General features: G+C 33.9%; 3 protein-coding genes across 4 annotated transcripts; all 3 read right to left on the reverse strand.

The window, feature by feature from the left end:
- Nucleotides 1-141: 141 nt before the first annotated feature.
- LOC149492985 (Protein kinase superfamily protein) lies at nucleotides 142-3,488 on the reverse strand. Its single transcript, XM_089726608.1, has one exon. The coding sequence runs from the start codon at nucleotides 3,112-3,114 to the stop codon at nucleotides 532-534; it is 2,583 nt and encodes an 860-aa protein (XP_089582734.1). The 5' UTR covers nucleotides 3,115-3,488; the 3' UTR covers nucleotides 142-531.
- A 576-nt stretch (nucleotides 3,489-4,064) lies between these two features.
- Nucleotides 4,065-11,961, reverse strand: LOC105640769 (zinc finger (C3HC4-type RING finger) family protein). Of its 2 annotated transcripts, XM_020681877.3 has the most exons (18): nucleotides 11,600-11,961; nucleotides 10,497-10,598; nucleotides 10,004-10,086; nucleotides 9,745-9,829; nucleotides 9,562-9,648; nucleotides 9,379-9,440; nucleotides 9,005-9,195; nucleotides 8,860-8,920; nucleotides 8,027-8,204; nucleotides 7,479-7,517; nucleotides 7,311-7,372; nucleotides 7,154-7,190; nucleotides 6,857-6,906; nucleotides 6,684-6,741; nucleotides 6,024-6,099; nucleotides 5,041-5,120; nucleotides 4,888-4,956; nucleotides 4,065-4,292 (listed from the first exon to the last, which is right to left on the reverse strand). In XM_020681877.3, exons 1-18 carry the CDS (start codon nucleotides 11,666-11,668, stop codon nucleotides 4,233-4,235), a joined length of 1,449 nt encoding a protein of 482 aa, XP_020537536.2. In that variant the 5' UTR covers nucleotides 11,669-11,961; the 3' UTR covers nucleotides 4,065-4,232. The 2 variants fall into 2 exon arrangements, with proteins under 2 accessions (XP_020537536.2, XP_089582735.1); XM_089726609.1 differs by lacking the exons at nucleotides 10,497-10,598; nucleotides 11,600-11,961 and adding an exon at nucleotides 10,176-10,332.
- A 1,848-nt stretch (nucleotides 11,962-13,809) lies between these two features.
- LOC105640571 (Pentatricopeptide repeat (PPR) superfamily protein) lies at nucleotides 13,810-16,491 on the reverse strand. Its single transcript, XM_012224923.4, has one exon. The coding sequence runs from the start codon at nucleotides 16,326-16,328 to the stop codon at nucleotides 14,364-14,366; it is 1,965 nt and encodes a 654-aa protein (XP_012080313.1). The 5' UTR covers nucleotides 16,329-16,491; the 3' UTR covers nucleotides 13,810-14,363.
- Nucleotides 16,492-17,185: the final 694 nt, after the last annotated feature.

Consider the following 17,185-nt stretch of genomic DNA (forward strand, 5'->3'; position numbering starts at 1 on the left):
TTAATTTAATTCTAAAAAAAATGACCAAAGTGCCAATTTTTGTAAAATAAAAAATATAAATATAAAAAATCAAGTGTCAAATTTTTATATTTAAAAAAAAAGTCAAATTTTACAAAATAGAGAATACATTGTGTTGTCGCATATGAATAAGGAAAAGTTTTCCATCCGTAATGGATAATGTTGGTAAAAATTTTTCCTGCGTCCGTCACAGAGAAGAAAAGTTTTCTGTCTAAATTTGATTGGTTATGGTAATTAAGTCTCTTTTAATTTCTTGAAGTGTTGTTCTCGTATGCAGCTCTGAAGAGTATTTTCTATGGCTATACTCTCAATGGAAGTGATAACATAAGTGAACAGGTGCTTATAAACGAAAATCGATAAAGGAACAAGAACACACACAAAAAAAAAAAAAAAAAAAAAAAAAGAAGTATAAATTCTGCAGAATACCATCAATCCAAGATTTCAATCAACCATTTGGGACCCATTTTTGAAGTCAGCTTTCTTGGTAAAAAATGTCACTGCAGATTCTTTAATTTACCTTCCTTCAAAATTCCCCATCTGGGAAAACAAAACAGAACCAGCTACTTGAGAATCATCACTAGGTGATTCTCCATGAGGGTTGTCTGGATTTTCCAAAAGGATCATATTAATACTTTTATCTTCAACTTTTTCAGCTTCAGAAGAAGCTGCCACTTGTAGCTGCAATGCATATTCTAAATTCCACAGCACATCTCCCATGCTAGGCCTGTCCACTCCAAATTCTGCTAAACATTTCTCTGCAGCTTCCACAAATTTTTTCAGGGATCCTGGATTAATAGTTCCAGCAATTTCAGGGTCTATTATTTCATCTATCATTCCATTTTTATATGATTTCATTGCATACTCAGCTAAACTAACTTGCTCTCTTGGCAATGCTGGGTTTATAACAGGCCTTGCACATAATACTTCAAATAGTACAACTCCAAATGAGTACACATCAGATTTCTCTGTAAGTTGTTGCTTTCTGAAGTACTCGGGATCAAGATATCCGAAGCTACCCTTCACTGCTGTGCTTACATAGCCTTGATCTAGTGATGCAGCTTTCGAAAGGCCAAAATCAGAAACTTTAGCTACAAAATTCTCATCAAGCAGAATGTTTGTAGTCTTAACATCACGGTGGATGATGGCTTGTGCGGCTCCTGTATGTAGATAATGCAGTCCCCGGGCTGCGCCAATGCAAATTTCAAGCCTTTGTTTCCATGACAATAGAGGTTTATCCGAGCCATAGAGGTGATCACGAAGAGGGCCATTAGCCATAAACTCATAAACAAGAATCATTTCAGATTGCTCATCTGAGAAACCAATGAGTGATACAAGATGTCGATGCCTAAGCTTCGACAGCATTTGTATTTCTGTTTGGAACTCATTTATGCCTTGTTGTGAGCTCGGATTTCCTCGTTTGATAGCAGTCTTAGTTCCATCTTCTAATTCTCCTATATAAACTTTACCAAAACCGCCAACACCAATCACTGCCTTCTCATCAAAATTTTGTGTAGCATGTTGTAATTCACTAAAAGTGAAGAACCGGCCTAGACCCTGATTAGGAAAATAAGCAGAGGGACTATTCTTGCTTTTCCGAGAACCGAAAATGCTAGATCTTCTAGAGCTGCTTTTGGTACATAAAGATGCACATTGGTTTTTATGGAGAGGGAGAAGCCATGAGGAAAAACTGTTTCTTCTCTGCCAATCTTGAGGCCTTCTCTGCCATCGAATACAAATCAGTGCAAGAAACACAATTGCTGTTACCCCCAATACAAGACCTACTCCTGCAACAATTCTCATTATTTGTACCTTACGAGATGCATTAGTCACAGTAGATGAAGCATTCAAGCTTCCAGCTTTGTTGCTGACCTTCATTATCTCTAATCCATTAAGAATAGCATTAGATGATTGTACATTTGAAGCAGGACCAACCTGAACCATAACAGAACTATTGCTGATAGATGATGCATTTATCACAAAATCCACAAAATAAGCTGTGGAAAGAGCATTGTCACTAAGGGATGAAAGATCAAGACTCGAAACGCCTATTAATCCATTAACATACACATTGAAGTATAAGTCATTAAGGGATTTACTCACAATGTCACAAAAGTGCATCCTAACCAAATAGGAAAATTCAGGATCAACCTTCATTTTCCAAGTGAGGTTAAAATTAGCAGTTAAAGTTTCAGAATTCCCCATCTGATCTGCGGAAGCATAAACCAAACGAGGGGCTATATACGCATTTGCTCCTGTGGATGGGTATTTGATTGCACTAGGAGACACAGATACACTTTCACTTCCTTCAGGAAATGCATTATATTTTTTATCAGATAACCATGTTCTTGAAAGTGTATCGTTTTTAGGATTTAGCATTGGACCGCCAACATTTAACCGGTAACAAACTTCAAAAGCATACTTAGACAAACCACTGAAAGTTCCTCCTCCTTGAGGAACCATTGAAGCAGAATCAGAAATAAGACTATCAGGTGCAGACACAACCTCAATAGCATTTATAAAAGCATAAGATTGTGCACGTGGCTTGAAGATGAGAGAAAATGTTTCCTTTGTGAGATTCAACAAATATTCCTTGAAAACAAGAGAGATATTAGAATTCACAGAAAAGTCACTTAAAAGAACAAACCCATCACCGGTTGTGACAGTAAAAGCTGCAGAAGTTAAATTGAATTTAACGTGAGGAAGAGGGTAAAAGTAAAGGCGAATCCAATGCCAACCTCGATCAGAAATATGAAGATTATACTTTGAAACAGAAGTGAAAATTCTTGCAGTCAGATATAAAGGGATCGAAGATGAAGAAGAAGGCGAAGAATTACTAGAAGTGGCATTTGCACCAATAGAATCAACTGAAACTTTTATATTTTCTTCGGTTTCAAGGTGTCTTATAGTAGAAGAATCAGATTTGAATGTTCGACCATCAACAAGAGTAGTATCTTGTGATGATCCACAATCAAAGAGATAATTATCAGTCGGTGTACATGCAACTGAAGCAGAAGAATTCTTTGATGCGGCATTAGTGAAGTTGGGGGCAAATAAAACAAGCGCAAAGAAAAGAAGATGATAATTATGTCTTCCCATAATATTGTCTTCTGATAAAGAAATTATGACAATGCTAATTGTCAGTGGATGCAGAAGGGAAATGTTCTTGTGTAAGAGGAAAAATTTGTTAATGGTGGTGTTTCTGAAACTGATTGAAGGTAATAAAAATGGAGAAAAATAGAAGAAAGATAGTTGAGAACAAGTAAGAGAAGACGTGCAATGCTGTAAGTTTGTGTTTTGGGTTCCCTTTTTTTTTTTTTTTTTTTTTTTTTTGGTTTTGTTTTGTTAAGTTAGTTGCTACAGATGAGACAAGACTTGGTAAAGACAAAGCTTTTAACTGATAAGCGAGCCGTGCGTTGGACCTTCAGAACCGCTACGTTTTTGTCTGTCTAATTCAGTTATTTGTGATAACCACTAACCACCAAAAAACAAAGTTCAGAATTATTATTTTTTTTTTAGGAAAGGAAAAAAAAAAAAAAGAAAAGAAAAGAAAAGGGAAAACACTCTGGCAACTGTTGGAGTAGCACTGCAGTGAGTTTTCTTCTCTTTTTAGTTATTGGGTGTGATTGAATAATCTTGATGTTGATTAGTACTTAAAATAGAGATTAGTGTTGTGAATGATACTAATAATAATAATAATAATACAAATTCTATATTTAGCAGTAGAAGAGCTGAGCTTTCAGAAAACTGTACATGTGAGACTAAAGCTTGCAGTTAAAATTACGTAACTGAAATTGGGAAAATGAAATAGAAGAATCTTGTCTATTTTTTGTAAAAATATTTTATTAAATCACGAATTTAGATTGCTATTTCATATTTTTTTAAAAAAAAAAATACTGTATCTTCTTCAGTGATCAGAAATTGAATATTCGAGGTTATTTAAAAATGCTTAACGTGAAAGACTCTTTAACTTCCACTCAATTAAAAAATGTTTATGGCACAAGATTCAAAAATAATCGTTAACACAAAATTATAAAAACTAAATAACGTTAACTGAAAATTGGATTTTTCTATACCGAAAATGAATGCCGGTTTAAATACTAATTTGTTATACAAAAAGAATAGGATCCACAACCATGTGGATCAAAGAATATTGATATATAATAATTTTTCTTTTTTTGGGTAGAGAATTCAATGTGCAAGTACAAATACTATTATTATTGCACCCTGCAGCCTTGTTCTGCTGCACTAAGATAGACCAATCCTCGTTTTATCCTCTGCAAAAGAGATCACAGAGAAAAAGGGTCAGAACAAATTATTAATGTAAGAGCATCCCCATGCCTACCAGAAATTTCAGGCCCTCCAGAGGATATCCATAAATTCTAGTATCAAGGAACGCTCAAGAAAAAACTAGCGTAAGCTGCAAAACACCAGATAAGAAAATACTGGATGTACACTTGGAACTACCAGTAGGCAAGAATTTTTTTTTCCAGGCACTCATTGCCAATGCATGTAATTGCCCTTTTCTTTGGGTTTTGTTTCAGGGAGACATAGAAACGAAGGTGGCCAGAGTTTGGTTCGGAACCAAACTGGAACCAAAATTTGTGCAAGTTGAACCTTGTGGAACCACTTCTTTTTGGAACTGTTCTAGTTCCAGTATACAAGGAATTGAAGCCAGATTAAACTTTGGTTCGAACCAAGCGATTGGTTCCAGTTCTATTTCCAGGTTGGGTTGCAACCTCAACCTTTGCCCACCCCAGGTAGAATAAGGTGTTCAAAAACAGGGTATGTATGGAATGAGCAACATGGTCTGACTAGTATGCAATTATCCAAATGATAAAATGTTTTAAGGTAATAGATCAATCAGTGTACCTCTTCTGTATCCCTTATGCGCAGGAGCTCTAATTTTTCATGAGGCCTTCTGTCTGATAGAGTAGCAAGCTGCAGCCAAGTATGAATCAAAATAAGAAAGTTAACCTAATCATGCTTAAATCACACAAGTTAGTTGTGATTAAATGCCAATACCCAGAAACTGAAGCGCTCAGGATCCAACGGCGTGGGCATCATTGCTTCTACATTTAATAGTTTCTCAAGTCTTCTTCGATCTACAATTAAATTATGTCATAAATTGAAATAATGTTCTAATACATTCCAAAATATGAAACAGGAATATAGAATAGAAAAGATTATCCCTGTGTTTGCACTTTGTACATAGGCCAACTACAAATGCCCAAATGACTTCATTCGGCCAACAAATATGCAGGCTATTTCCCAGCAAACAAAAGTGTGTACAGAACTTTCTGTAATTACGTGTCACACCCTCCACCTAATTCTAGACAGGAGCTCAGGATAAATAATAAAGTTCTTGACAAGTATTCTTATATCTAAACCACCCACCAGTTTGTTTTCTCTCAAAATCTTGCAACAATGAGCTCATAAAACCAAGTATTTTCTTTAACTGAAACAATGACATGGTAATGCAATCAAAATCATTTTCAAAATATCAAAGGAAAAAGATTGGAGGTTTTCAATTGAAGGCCAACTTTACAAATTTGGAGGGATTATTTTATCACATTTGCTTAAACTCAAGTGGGCAGATGTTCTTGAATGAAACTTCAACTTTTGGGTCAGTGTCACTCATGGTCTGAATAGTTTTTGAAGGCTTCTACCATCTACCTAAAAATTTTCCCCTAGATACAGTCTTAACATAGAAAACCACAAATAATGAATTTTAAATAAAATCACAAACTGCCAGCAGAAGTATGAAATCAGAAAATAATATCATTAGAAACAAGGACTTGATGGAACACTTTTGAGCCAAACAATCATATTTATCACTTTTTTCCCTAATGGTTTCTTTCACGATGTTGGATAAATCCGGCTGCTAAGTATATTGTCGAGATGAATTCCATTAGGATGAAACTATTCAAATAGCATAATCTACAAACATGGAGCCATATATACAACTTGCAGAATTAAATCTCGAGGCATTAATACTAAGTGTTTACCTTGTCTTGCAGCTTCCTTTGCCCTCCTTAACCATGACTGAGCATATTCAGCTGCATTATTTGTAATATCCTGTAACTGAAAGGATGCAGAAATGAGTCCATAAATGGACCACCAATATGTAATATCAGGTTAACATTTCTCTGGATTTGAACTTAGGAATTTCAACTTTGAGGTCCTAGGCTCAAATCCAACTTAAATGAAGGGTAAACTGGTTTTTTATGAATGGGGAAGAGACATCCTCCTCCCTTATTCTGTTGACCAAGGACTAATAATATTCAATGAATGACTCAACTAATTCCCAAACTAGTTGAGAGGACCCTGGACAACCCAGACAGACACACACGTACGCACACAGTTGATATCCTATATCTTCCTGCTATAATGTCATGAGATCTCATTGGTACAAGATATAATAGAGTAGGAAAATTTTCTTTGAAATTGAAAATGTATGTCTTTGTTAAAATACCAGAAATACGTTAAATCCCAGGAATACTGAATGCATCAAAGCCCAATAACAAAAGGTCTAACTAGTTTTTTTTTTTTTTTTCCTTTTAACTTTTCAACATCACTTAGGCACCAAAACAAAGAAAGGAAGTAAATATTAACACCAATAACAAAGAAAAGTTGAAAGAAGAAGTAGATAAAAGCAGCAAGCATACCTCTGCTTTCCTTTTTGGTGGATCATCTTGTACCCAGTCAACCTCTGCAACACGATACCTGCATAAAAAGTAGAAAGATATGAAGGCTAACTCACAAAAATGAATAGCATGGGTCAATATTAGTAGCAAATACAATAGCAGAAAATGGATGCCATTTGAAAGGCCAAGCTCACCCATCTTGATCCCAAGAATGAAGAATACGAAATCTACGGCGACTTTCAACCTGAAAAAAATTTATGTTTTATTATTAGTTGAACATAAACATGACCACAGAGATCACATGGTAATGGGATGCTTAAAGAGAAAACTATCCTTAAAAATAAATAAATATATAAAAACAAAGACTAAAGATATCCAAGCAATCCAATACAAAGTTTCATAATAACCAGTTAAGTTTCAGAAACAATTGCCTTCTTTGTTAGCAAAAAAGATGAAAGAGAAGAATCGGAAAATAAAACAAATACTTTTACCTCTAGATAGAATCGTCCATCTGGAAGTGGCTCACAGCTACAGAGTAAATCAAAACAAAGTCATGTTTAGAAGAAAGCTTTAAGAAATTGAGGAAAGTATAATAGCTAGGCAGTTAAAAATTTGATAACTACATGGAATATGTTCCAAAAAACCTACTCCGTGATCTCCACTTCACATGCAAAATCAACTAATGATCCTGTGGCAGAATCAAGGATAACCTACATAATTATAGAAAAATCAAAGGGTAGGTCAGAGATCATTGCCCATGCAATGCTCCTTGTAGATAAAAGAGGTGAAGAAAAGGACCAGTGTCAACAAATATACCATTCCCATCCGATGATTTCCTTCCATGATCCTCCTCACCTGTCATGAGAAAAAAAAAGGAGATGTAATGTTATCTATGTATAAAAAGGGAGAGAAGGATGAAAAAATAGAAATAATAATAAATAAAAAAAAGCATGATACATCTACCTAATATACCACAAAATAATGTGGACTTCTAAAAACAAATTTCACCATGAACTTAAGATACAAGTTTTGGACACAAATCTGACCATCTTTACTCATCTTCTGTCCAATATTCCGACTATAACTAGATTTGGAAAGAAGGTGACAGTTAGAAAAATCACCAATAGATGAAACTTGGCAGTTGGTACAAATTTTGAAGCCATTGGACCAAACAGTATTTCTTATTAGAAAGAATCAAATCATGCTAAATGTCTCTTTCAATTGAAGTAGTACTTGCACATTAGCCAAAGATTTTATGTCACAAGAAATGACAATTCAACATCTGAATGCACATGGCACAAAGTAAACATTAAATTCATCTTAAACCTTCATATTAAAAACAATCAGTAGAATAGTCAACTCACCATTAGTCTGTATCTGGGCTCAAATATATGGAGTGGAAATTTCTGACATGGGATGACAACATCCATGACAAAAAGGGGGATCAGATCAACACCAGGATTTGTCAAACTTTCATGTTCAGACTTCCTCTCAGCATACTCCTCTGGAAAGTTCTTTTGTACAATGTTGTTTAGTGTCACACTGTTAAAAATCCAAACATATGTCATGCAATATTGAATTTTGTTAAACCATAATGAACATCTCTTTGGTTGTTGATTGCAGCTTATCAAAATGTAAAACAGTCCATGAAAATGTAAAAAATGAGAGCATTGAGACATGTTTTAATTTAACACTTACTAATGTCTATGACACATTCTTTGGGACTTCATAAAGAAGAAGACATTTTCTCTTACTCATTAACTGCCCAGCACGCATGGTAAATAGGACTACAGTTTTAATCATAAACAGATGCTTTTCCACAATTTTTTTTTTCTACTTCTTTATATTTAAATTGCACAGCATCATAAAATCCGGAGTTTAATTCGAACAGTGTTAGGCAACAAGTCGAATATGCATAATCATGCATAGTTCCTAATAAATACTATATCTCCTTTATATTTAAATTGCACAGCATCATAAAATCCGGAGTTTAATTCGAACAGTGTTAGGCAACAAGTCGAATATGCATAATCATGCATAGTTCCTAATAAATACTATATCTCCTTAACAAGAACAATGAACGGTTGCTTCTAGACCAACTACAGGAGCTAAATTGCAAATGCAAAGAAAAGGTGCTTCTTCCATAATACACTTCATAAACAAAAAATTAATTACTGTCACAGGATACTTAGCTCACCTGATTGAACATGTTCTAGAACTGATGAAGAGAACTGTTCGACACAATGGACATCTGTTACCTGATATTAATTGCAGGGTCAGAAAAGCATAAATAGATGGACTGGCACAAATCATAATAGAATGAAAAACAGAAAAATACTAACTGCGATCCATTGACTGGAAAAGACATGAGCGGCAAAATGAATGCCCACATGGAGTTGTAACAGGTTCATATAGTAACTTCAGGCAGAGTGTGCAATTAAACTCATCACTGCGTTCTGTTTTGCCAAAGCTTCTCCTCAATGTATTAGCTACTATTCTCTCCAAATTATGAAGGGAAGCCCGAAGAGGATTGCTACAAATTACAGAGTACTCAGAAAAGGGACAAAATGTACATATCAAAGAAAATGGGCAAGGCATGCTACCAATTTCTAAAGCCTGTGAATCTTAAATGAATGATAAAATTGAACTCTCCATCTTTTGAGAATTTTCAAAACAAATTGCACACAAGAAGTGTATGAAGTCTTTTAATTATTACCTAAAAGGATCAACCTGAAGTCCTGAAAGAATAACATCTCGAGCCAGCTCATACTTTTCCAACTGTCAATCCAATTCACAGGTTGAGTGTTGACCCAAAACATACAGTGAATATTGAACCCTTGGAATCTTAGGCGCTGTATATGTAGATGAACAGAAAAGATTAAATCACCAACATTCTTACCAAGATGAGAGCATTGGCCTTTAACATAAATGGATTCACTGAATTATTTCTCAAATTCATCACCTTCTCAGCATCCTTTAGCGCAAGCTAAACAATTAATAAACAAGTATTTCTTTTCAGATTTCACATAAAGTTTATAGTGAAATTATAATTTTCTAAAAGAAACTAAAAAAGGATACATACTTCTGCATGTATAGTAGGATCTAACCCATTTAATGGTTTATATTCAGAAGCAGAAGCAGGTCTCTGTTTCAGGAACTGGCTAATCCTAGTTAAAAGAAAAGAAGCAATTTCAACAAAGTCATTATTGTTATCAGTGTTAATATCGAAATTCATTCTCGAGATGGATGAATGACTATCCTACATAACATAGAATAACCAACCAATCAAATGAATGAATCAAAACTCCAATGTAGGCAATAATAACATGGTCAAAATTAACCTGCTAAAAGCAGCACTCCTATTGCCCAGAATGATAGGATCCCCAGGTTTGATGTTGTTGGCTCTTGAGTAACAATTGATAGCCTAAAAAAAAGATTAACTAGTCATGCAGGAGTAAATGGCAAAGGGTAAGCATCATACCAAACAAATAACATTGATTAAAGAATTCTCACCCCAAAGAAGAGCTCACTTAAATTCATTAATGACTGCGAGTAAAGCCTTAGATCTTAGGTTAACATCCATACTTCATGAATGATATTTCAATATTATACCAGTTTTCCACGCAGAAATACCCAAAGCTCGCATTCCAGGAAAATCAAATTACCCTGGCCCCTGCATTGCCCTTTCCCATTTTAACTTTTTTCTGCCATTTTCCTTCTTTAATTTCCAGATGACAAAAGGACAAATTGGAAAGCATTTCAAGCAAACTGCCCAGGATGACAAGAAATATGTTCAATCTAGACAAAGTAGCATAAATAGCCAAAACAATTTACCTCCTCAAAACGATTCTCCCGGAATGCCTCGTTGCCATTCTGGACTAGCTCAAAAACATGACTAAACCTGTCCCTGGACAATGATCTCTCACCTTCGTTAGGCTGCAATTGATTAAGCATTCTCTCATTCAGACTCGCAAAAACAATCTATTCTATTCTGAAGAGAACAAACAGAATATTCTACAGCATAACGATTATATTTGTAGATACTGAAAGAAAATATAAGAACAAATTTTGACTCTCAAATTGTTAGTGAATTAAGCAAAAACTTAGAAAGTTGACTCTACTAAAGCAAAAGTAACCACTTTGCCAAGCATGTTCTAAATAGTAGAAGGAGTGCATATCTCACGTTTCACTGTATCCTTTGCAGCAAGCAACAATAGAAATAGGTATTTATATTTTTTTTCTAAATCTTACAAAATTTCAAAAAAAAAAAAAAGGTGTAGGGTAAATTTTTTATTCCTGAATCCTTCCTCAAATTTAGTTGCCTGTTCTTCGTATAAAGGAAAAGAAATTCAAAAAATAGAAAAACAAAAACTTTTTTTTTTTTTCTCCAATCTCACCTTCGGATTTCCCAACAAGGAAACAACTAAACAGCTACTGACTAGAAAGACGAGGTAAAAGTTAAAGTTTTAATTATTGTCTTAACACAAATTCTTCCCAGCTACCAAACACTTCAAAGAAGGAAACAAACAAAGAGAACAAAACAGTTTTAACAACAGAGAAACAGCACCTGTTTGATTTCTGAGAAAATGCAGGAAAAGTCACAGCAACAAAAAAAAGAAAAAGAAAGAAAGTATATATCTATACTCATGTTCAAAGTTTTCAGCCAGAAAACAAAAAATAGATTTAAGTAAATAAAAAAAAAAAAAACACTAGAGTTAAGTATTATTGTTTTCTAACCTCTTATATATGAATATCTAATTTCTCAACTCGTATTTTTCTATTCTTTTAACAGCATTTTCTCAGCAATCAATCACTCAACGTAAGAAACAAGCTAAAACCAGAAGTAGATTACTTGAACCAAAAATTTAGGCCACATTATAAGCGGAACCAAAGGCTTAGAGATTTAAGATAGAGAAGAGAAAGAGAAGTTTTCTCACCCAAATGTAGTCTTCTACATCGTCGAGACCTTCGAGAACCAGTCCAGACGACGACGCTTCACCAGACATTGCATCAACCAGTTACTGAGTATTTGCCTCAAAAAAACACACGCAGCGCGTAGAGAGTACGGAATCAACAGCAGAAATTCGATAAGGAAATTGAAGAAGAAGAGCAAAATGGAAGTGATAAAGAGGAGATAGCCAAGAGCATCGTGTTCTCCTCTGTATCCTTTCGTTTACGCACGGACCAAATTTCTCTACGTGTTATCTCTCTCTCTCTTCCTCCCCCTCTTCCTCTCTCTCTATGTAAATGTTTTTTTCTTTTTATTGTTATTTTTTTTAATTTTTCGAGCAGCGTTTTTTCTTCCTCTCTTCTCAAGTGAAATTTCTTGACGTTTGGTGCTAGCTTAGATATGAGTTGGAGATCCTGTGTGTTGTAATGTAGCTCTCTCAAGCCTCAAGGGATCTCAGCCGCCTGATTGTTTGATTTGAAAAAAAGAAAAAAAAAACAATTATGAATGTTGACTTTGACCTAAGAATTTTATTTTTTCTTTTGGATGGATGTCCTTTTTGTTTTTATTTCCTGTCTAAGTTCACTAATTACCTAGTAAATCAAGTTTTGGCCCTAGAATATACTACTAATTTTGTGAATATAGAGATTGATTTTTTTTTTTGAAAAGGATTATTGAGATTTCATTTTAAGAATGTAATTGTATCTGTAAAATAATATTCTTCCCTCCATTTTGTTTGCTTGTTATTCCTTTTTTAGATGTCACAAAATGTTTCAAAAGTTTTTAAAATTTAGATATGTAAATAATCATTTTTTTCATAATAATTTTTATCATCATTTATTAAATGAGAGACTTTTATTAATATCTTCAATTAGTTAAAGATAAAAAAAAAGTAAAATAATTTTAGTTGACTAAATTCTTAAGATGCGTATTTTGTCAAATTATGCAAATAAAATAGGACAACTGAAGTAATATAATGTGTTATAACAATCAAGTTAATTACACTTCGAAAATTTATACTCCATATTATCATCTGTAATAAAATATAATGTAACATATTTCTAATATATATGTATTAAAACTGTATTTTTTTTTTTTTTAAGTACAAGCATAATTATTCGTGGACAAGGGAGTAATTTACTCATTTTATCCACAGTAAATAGCATGTTGGGAAAGCGACCTTCGTTCAAGACCAAAAACCAAACAGGCAAACAATGCTTTTTTGGTTATCCTTTTTTCTGTACTTTTGTCCATATTGCCACTTGCGTTCCTTATAATGCACATATATATATATATATATATATATATATATATATATATATTTTTTTTTTTTTTTTTTTTTTTTTTTTTTGCGAAAGGAACATCTATTAATTTCTTGTACAAAAGCTCTGCTACAATTATCCATTCCAGCTGTATCTAGCTTTTTTTAATATTTATTTTATTTTACTCTGATCAGTAATAAGACTAATAATAATTTATTTAAGTTTTTGTAATCTTAAATTTTATTATATTCAAATAAAATAATAATTTAAGAGTTTATATTTATTTAGGTTTATTTAATTGATAAAGTTTGAATTAAATTCTAAGTTTGCAGTGTTCAATTTCTAATTGAATCAAATCCAAATTTTCTATTTTATTTTCATTGAGTTATAGTTTGGTAATTTGATTGATTGATCATTTTAATTAGGTTGCTTCATGCTGAATTAATCCCCAATATATCTAAATACTAATGGGAAATAATTATTTAATGGCTGAGAAATTTCTGCTTGTTAAATCATCTGTTGTCAATTTTGGGGAAAAGGCATCAATACAGCCACAGGGCCCCTTATTAATTCATTTCAACCCATTTTGATTTTATCCATATAAAAAGAGGTGATGTATCATTTCATCCAACTAGAAAAAAAATTATAATTTCTTACCAATATAAGAAATAGGAATTTTTTATTTTTTGAAATTGTATAGAAACCTGTACACTCACTCGTCCCTAACTAAATTTGGTTGACCTAATTTAATTTTAAACAAGAATGGCCGTTTTCCATTGTCATCTTCATCAATGGCGGCACTGTAACTATAATTTAGAGTCAAATGGCCGTAAAGAATAAATCTTTCATTTCATATTTTCTTTCAGCATTTAGCTTTGAATTCTTCTTTTTAGTATATAAGGTTATAAAGACATTTCAAGAAAGAATAACATCTGGGTTGTGATATTATATTAGAAATCTAAACCATTATTAAAATGTTGCTTTTGTTTTAGCTGATTCTGTTCCTTTTAGTTAATAATAATAATGCTATTTTCTTCCAGAAAAAAAAGGTAAAGAATCTAAACTTTATAAAAAAAAAAAAATCGACCGCCGGATCTTCAGTCTTGGACCATTTTTGCTTGGCTCGTTCGCATGGGGAGGCATCAAAGGATGCATCTTCTTCAGAAATAGCTAGTCCAAGCTTAGTGCTATTTTCTCCCTGTTCTTCCATTACTCAATTTCTGAGTGCTCTGGAGGCATCCAAGGGTAGCTGTCAGGCTATCTCTAATCTATGAATCAAAGACATTTTACTTTCGGGTTAGTGTTGGAGTCCGGCAGTTCTATCACAGAAGTTAAGCTTCTCACATGCCATCATAATATGCTAAATTTTTTAAAGAATGGCTCTGCTGGCAATGTCCGTGTCAAATCATTGTAGCATCTTCTATTCATATTCATGCTGCATAGATTCCAATGGTAATATCCAAACCTGGATGACATTCAAATCCCATTAAGTCACCAGAAATTACCGCAGGAGCATATCCCATTATGGAAATGATGGAATCTCATATTATCTCTTACAATAATCTCTCTTCCCATGATTTGAGATGCACCACGCATAAATAAGTGGCAATCTTGGCAGATTCTTAAGTTCTTCATAATCTTTATGGGGCAACCAGGACTTGTAACAATCAACCCAAACGCTAAAGCTAACTTCTCACTATGAGTCATTAGTATATGCTTCTTCTCTTCATCACTCATGTTATAAGGCACAGAACACAGGTTTGGCTTGTATCCATTAGCCTCCAATCTATCCAGAAGATCCATTAACACTTGCTTAATCTCATTAGACATCGGGTGGGTCATATTGCCCGAAAAGAATTCATGAACAACTCCTTTCTTTGATTCAATCCAGCTACACCCAGGATTCTTCTTCAGACCTTTCTTTCTCATCAAGTTCCTTATCTGTGAAACATCATTCCATCTACCAGCTGATGAATATATATTCGAGAGCATGATATAGTTTCCAATAGCATTAGGTTCCAACTCAAACAAATGGGTAGCTGCAATTGTAGCAATGTCAGGATTACCATGGATTCGACAAGCTCCTAGAAGAGCTCCCCAGACTCCTCCATGAGGCTTAATTGGCATTGTTTCAGCAAGTTCTAATGCTTCTGTCAAACGTCCAGCTCGTCCAAGCAGATCCACTATGCAAGTGTAGTGATCGGCTGACCGTTTAACGCCATAATGTGTTTCCATAGATTCAAACATGTTTAAACCTTCTTCCACCATACCTGCATGAACACATGCAGTAAGCAGTCCAATAAATGTTACTTCATTTGGTTTTATCTCTGTTTTAACCATTTCATTAAACAATTTAATCGCAGCATCAGCATGCCCATGCATCGCAAACCCTATAATCATTGAGCTATAAGTAAACACATTCCTATCTTTCAATCCCTTAAAAACTTTATAAGCATCATCAACACTTCCACACTTTGAATACATATCGATCAATGCTGATCCTAAAACAACTGTATGACTAGCACCAGACCCAGGTTTCTGAACAATATCACGAATCCAATCAGCATACTTAGCTGCACCTAATTGAGCACAAGCTGAAATAACACCAACTAAAGTTACTTCATCAGTTCCAACGCCAGTGTCCAGCATTCTCTCAAAAAACTCAATTGCCTCTCTTGGCTTAGCATTCTGCGCAAAACCTGTGACCATTGCTGTCCAAGCCACCATATCCTTAACAGGCAACCCATCAAACAACTCACGTGCAGATTCCATATCACCAAGTTTTGCATACGCAACAATTAACCCAGTCCAAGAAATCAAATCCCTTTCAGGCATTTCATCAAACACTTTACGTCCACACTCAATAAACCCACATTTTACATACATATCAATTAAAGTATTATTCACAAACAAATCAGAACGAAATCCACCAATCAAAATTGACTGCGCATGCATCTGCCTCCCCAGACCCACATCAAGAACCGAACCACAGGCCTTAAGAATAGCTGAAAACGTAAATGAAACAGGTCCAACGCCTTCTTTTCTCATTAAACCATAAACTTTAACAGATTCAGTTAGAAGTCCTTGAATTGAATAACCCCGAATGACAGCAGAGTATAGGAAAGGGTTAGGACACTTGACCTGGTCAAGTATAGAGCGAGGGTAAGGATCCATTGGAATATTGAGATTGGTGAGTGTACGTACAAGCTTAGTGACAACATAGCAGCGCTGGTCAAGGCCTTTACGGAGAATGTGGTTATGGACTTGTTTGATTTGGGCGAGGTTGGTGCAGGACTCAATTGTAGAGACTAACTGGGATTCTAGAAGCCTTAACTGTTGTTGAAGCTCAGAGAATGGAACGAAAGTTGGCGATGGCGTTGGGTGTGAGGTTGAGTTATTGCATTGAGCTAACTGTTTAGGCATATAGGAGAACGATTTGCGAGAGAGAGTTGCCATTTTTGCCTCTTGTCTTGTTGATAGTTAAGCTGCCATAGTCCATTGATGGAATCAAACTGGAGCAGTAGAAGACAGAGAGAGCTGTAGGAGACGACACGACAAGCAGTCTGAAAAATTTTTTTTAACGAAAAACGAAAGTAACAGCAATTTTCGGCCACCCTAAACCAACACGTGGTAATTAAATTGGGGGAATACGATCAACCGTGAAGAATGATTATTGATCATCGTACGGTCAGAATGAGATGACAATTGAATCAAAGGTTGATTTGCATACCCGCTATATATAATTTCACCAATAAAAAAAGTGTCACGAAACCAATGAATTTTATTTTTTATAATAATTTCGCTCGTTCTTATATTAAAAATAATAATTTTATAAATTTTAATTTTATATAAAAAATATTAATTTGAGATATGGTTAACATAATTTTTAGAATAATAAATTTTATTTTTTTTAACTATATAATAAGTATTTAATTATTTAATTTTACATGTCAAGATATTTAATAAATTAAATATTAACAAATTCAATTTTATAAATTAAAGTATTTTATAAATCAAATTAAAAATGAAAATGACATAAAATTTTTCTTAAAAAATACATTTATAAATTTATATTTTGAGCATTTATATAGCAGGTGATAATTAGATTAGAGGAGATAAATTTATATCTCCAAGCGATTTTAAATACAAGGCCACTTGTGATTTTTCTTTTTTAATTCATATATTGCACGAAAATCTCATTTTTGATTTTTTTTTCTTGTTTCTTTCAAACAATTGTTTTAACAAATATGAAATCCAAAAGAATATTCCCTTTATTTTTAAGTTATAATTTGATTTGATTTGGGTGAAGTGAA

The sequence above is a fragment of the Jatropha curcas genome, chromosome 10 (genome assembly GCF_041381405.1).
Source record: "Jatropha curcas cultivar XTBG-Jc1 chromosome 10, XTBG_Jcur_1.0, whole genome shotgun sequence".
NCBI classification, from domain to species: Eukaryota; Viridiplantae; Streptophyta; class Magnoliopsida; order Malpighiales; family Euphorbiaceae; genus Jatropha; species Jatropha curcas.

Bases quoted from the DNA above. Each gene is read 5' to 3' on its own strand.
- LOC105640571 (XM_012224923.4), bottom strand. From the start codon at position 16,328: ATGGCAACTCTCTCTCGCAAATCGTTCTCCTATATGCCTAAACAGTTA.
- LOC105640769 (XM_020681877.3), bottom strand. From the start codon at position 11,668: ATGTCTGGTGAAGCGTCGTCGTCTGGACTGGTTCTCGAAGGTCTCGAC. The intron at 7,373-7,478 runs GTATATTTGTTG...ATAATTATGTAG, and splicing joins GAAATCATCGGATGGGAATG to GTTATCCTTGATTCTGCCAC. The intron at 4,957-5,040 runs GTATTGGCATTT...ACTTGGCTGCAG, and splicing joins CTGAGCGCTTCAGTTTCTGG to CTTGCTACTCTATCAGACAG.
- LOC149492985 (XM_089726608.1), bottom strand. From the start codon at position 3,114: ATGGGAAGACATAATTATCATCTTCTTTTCTTTGCGCTTGTTTTATTT.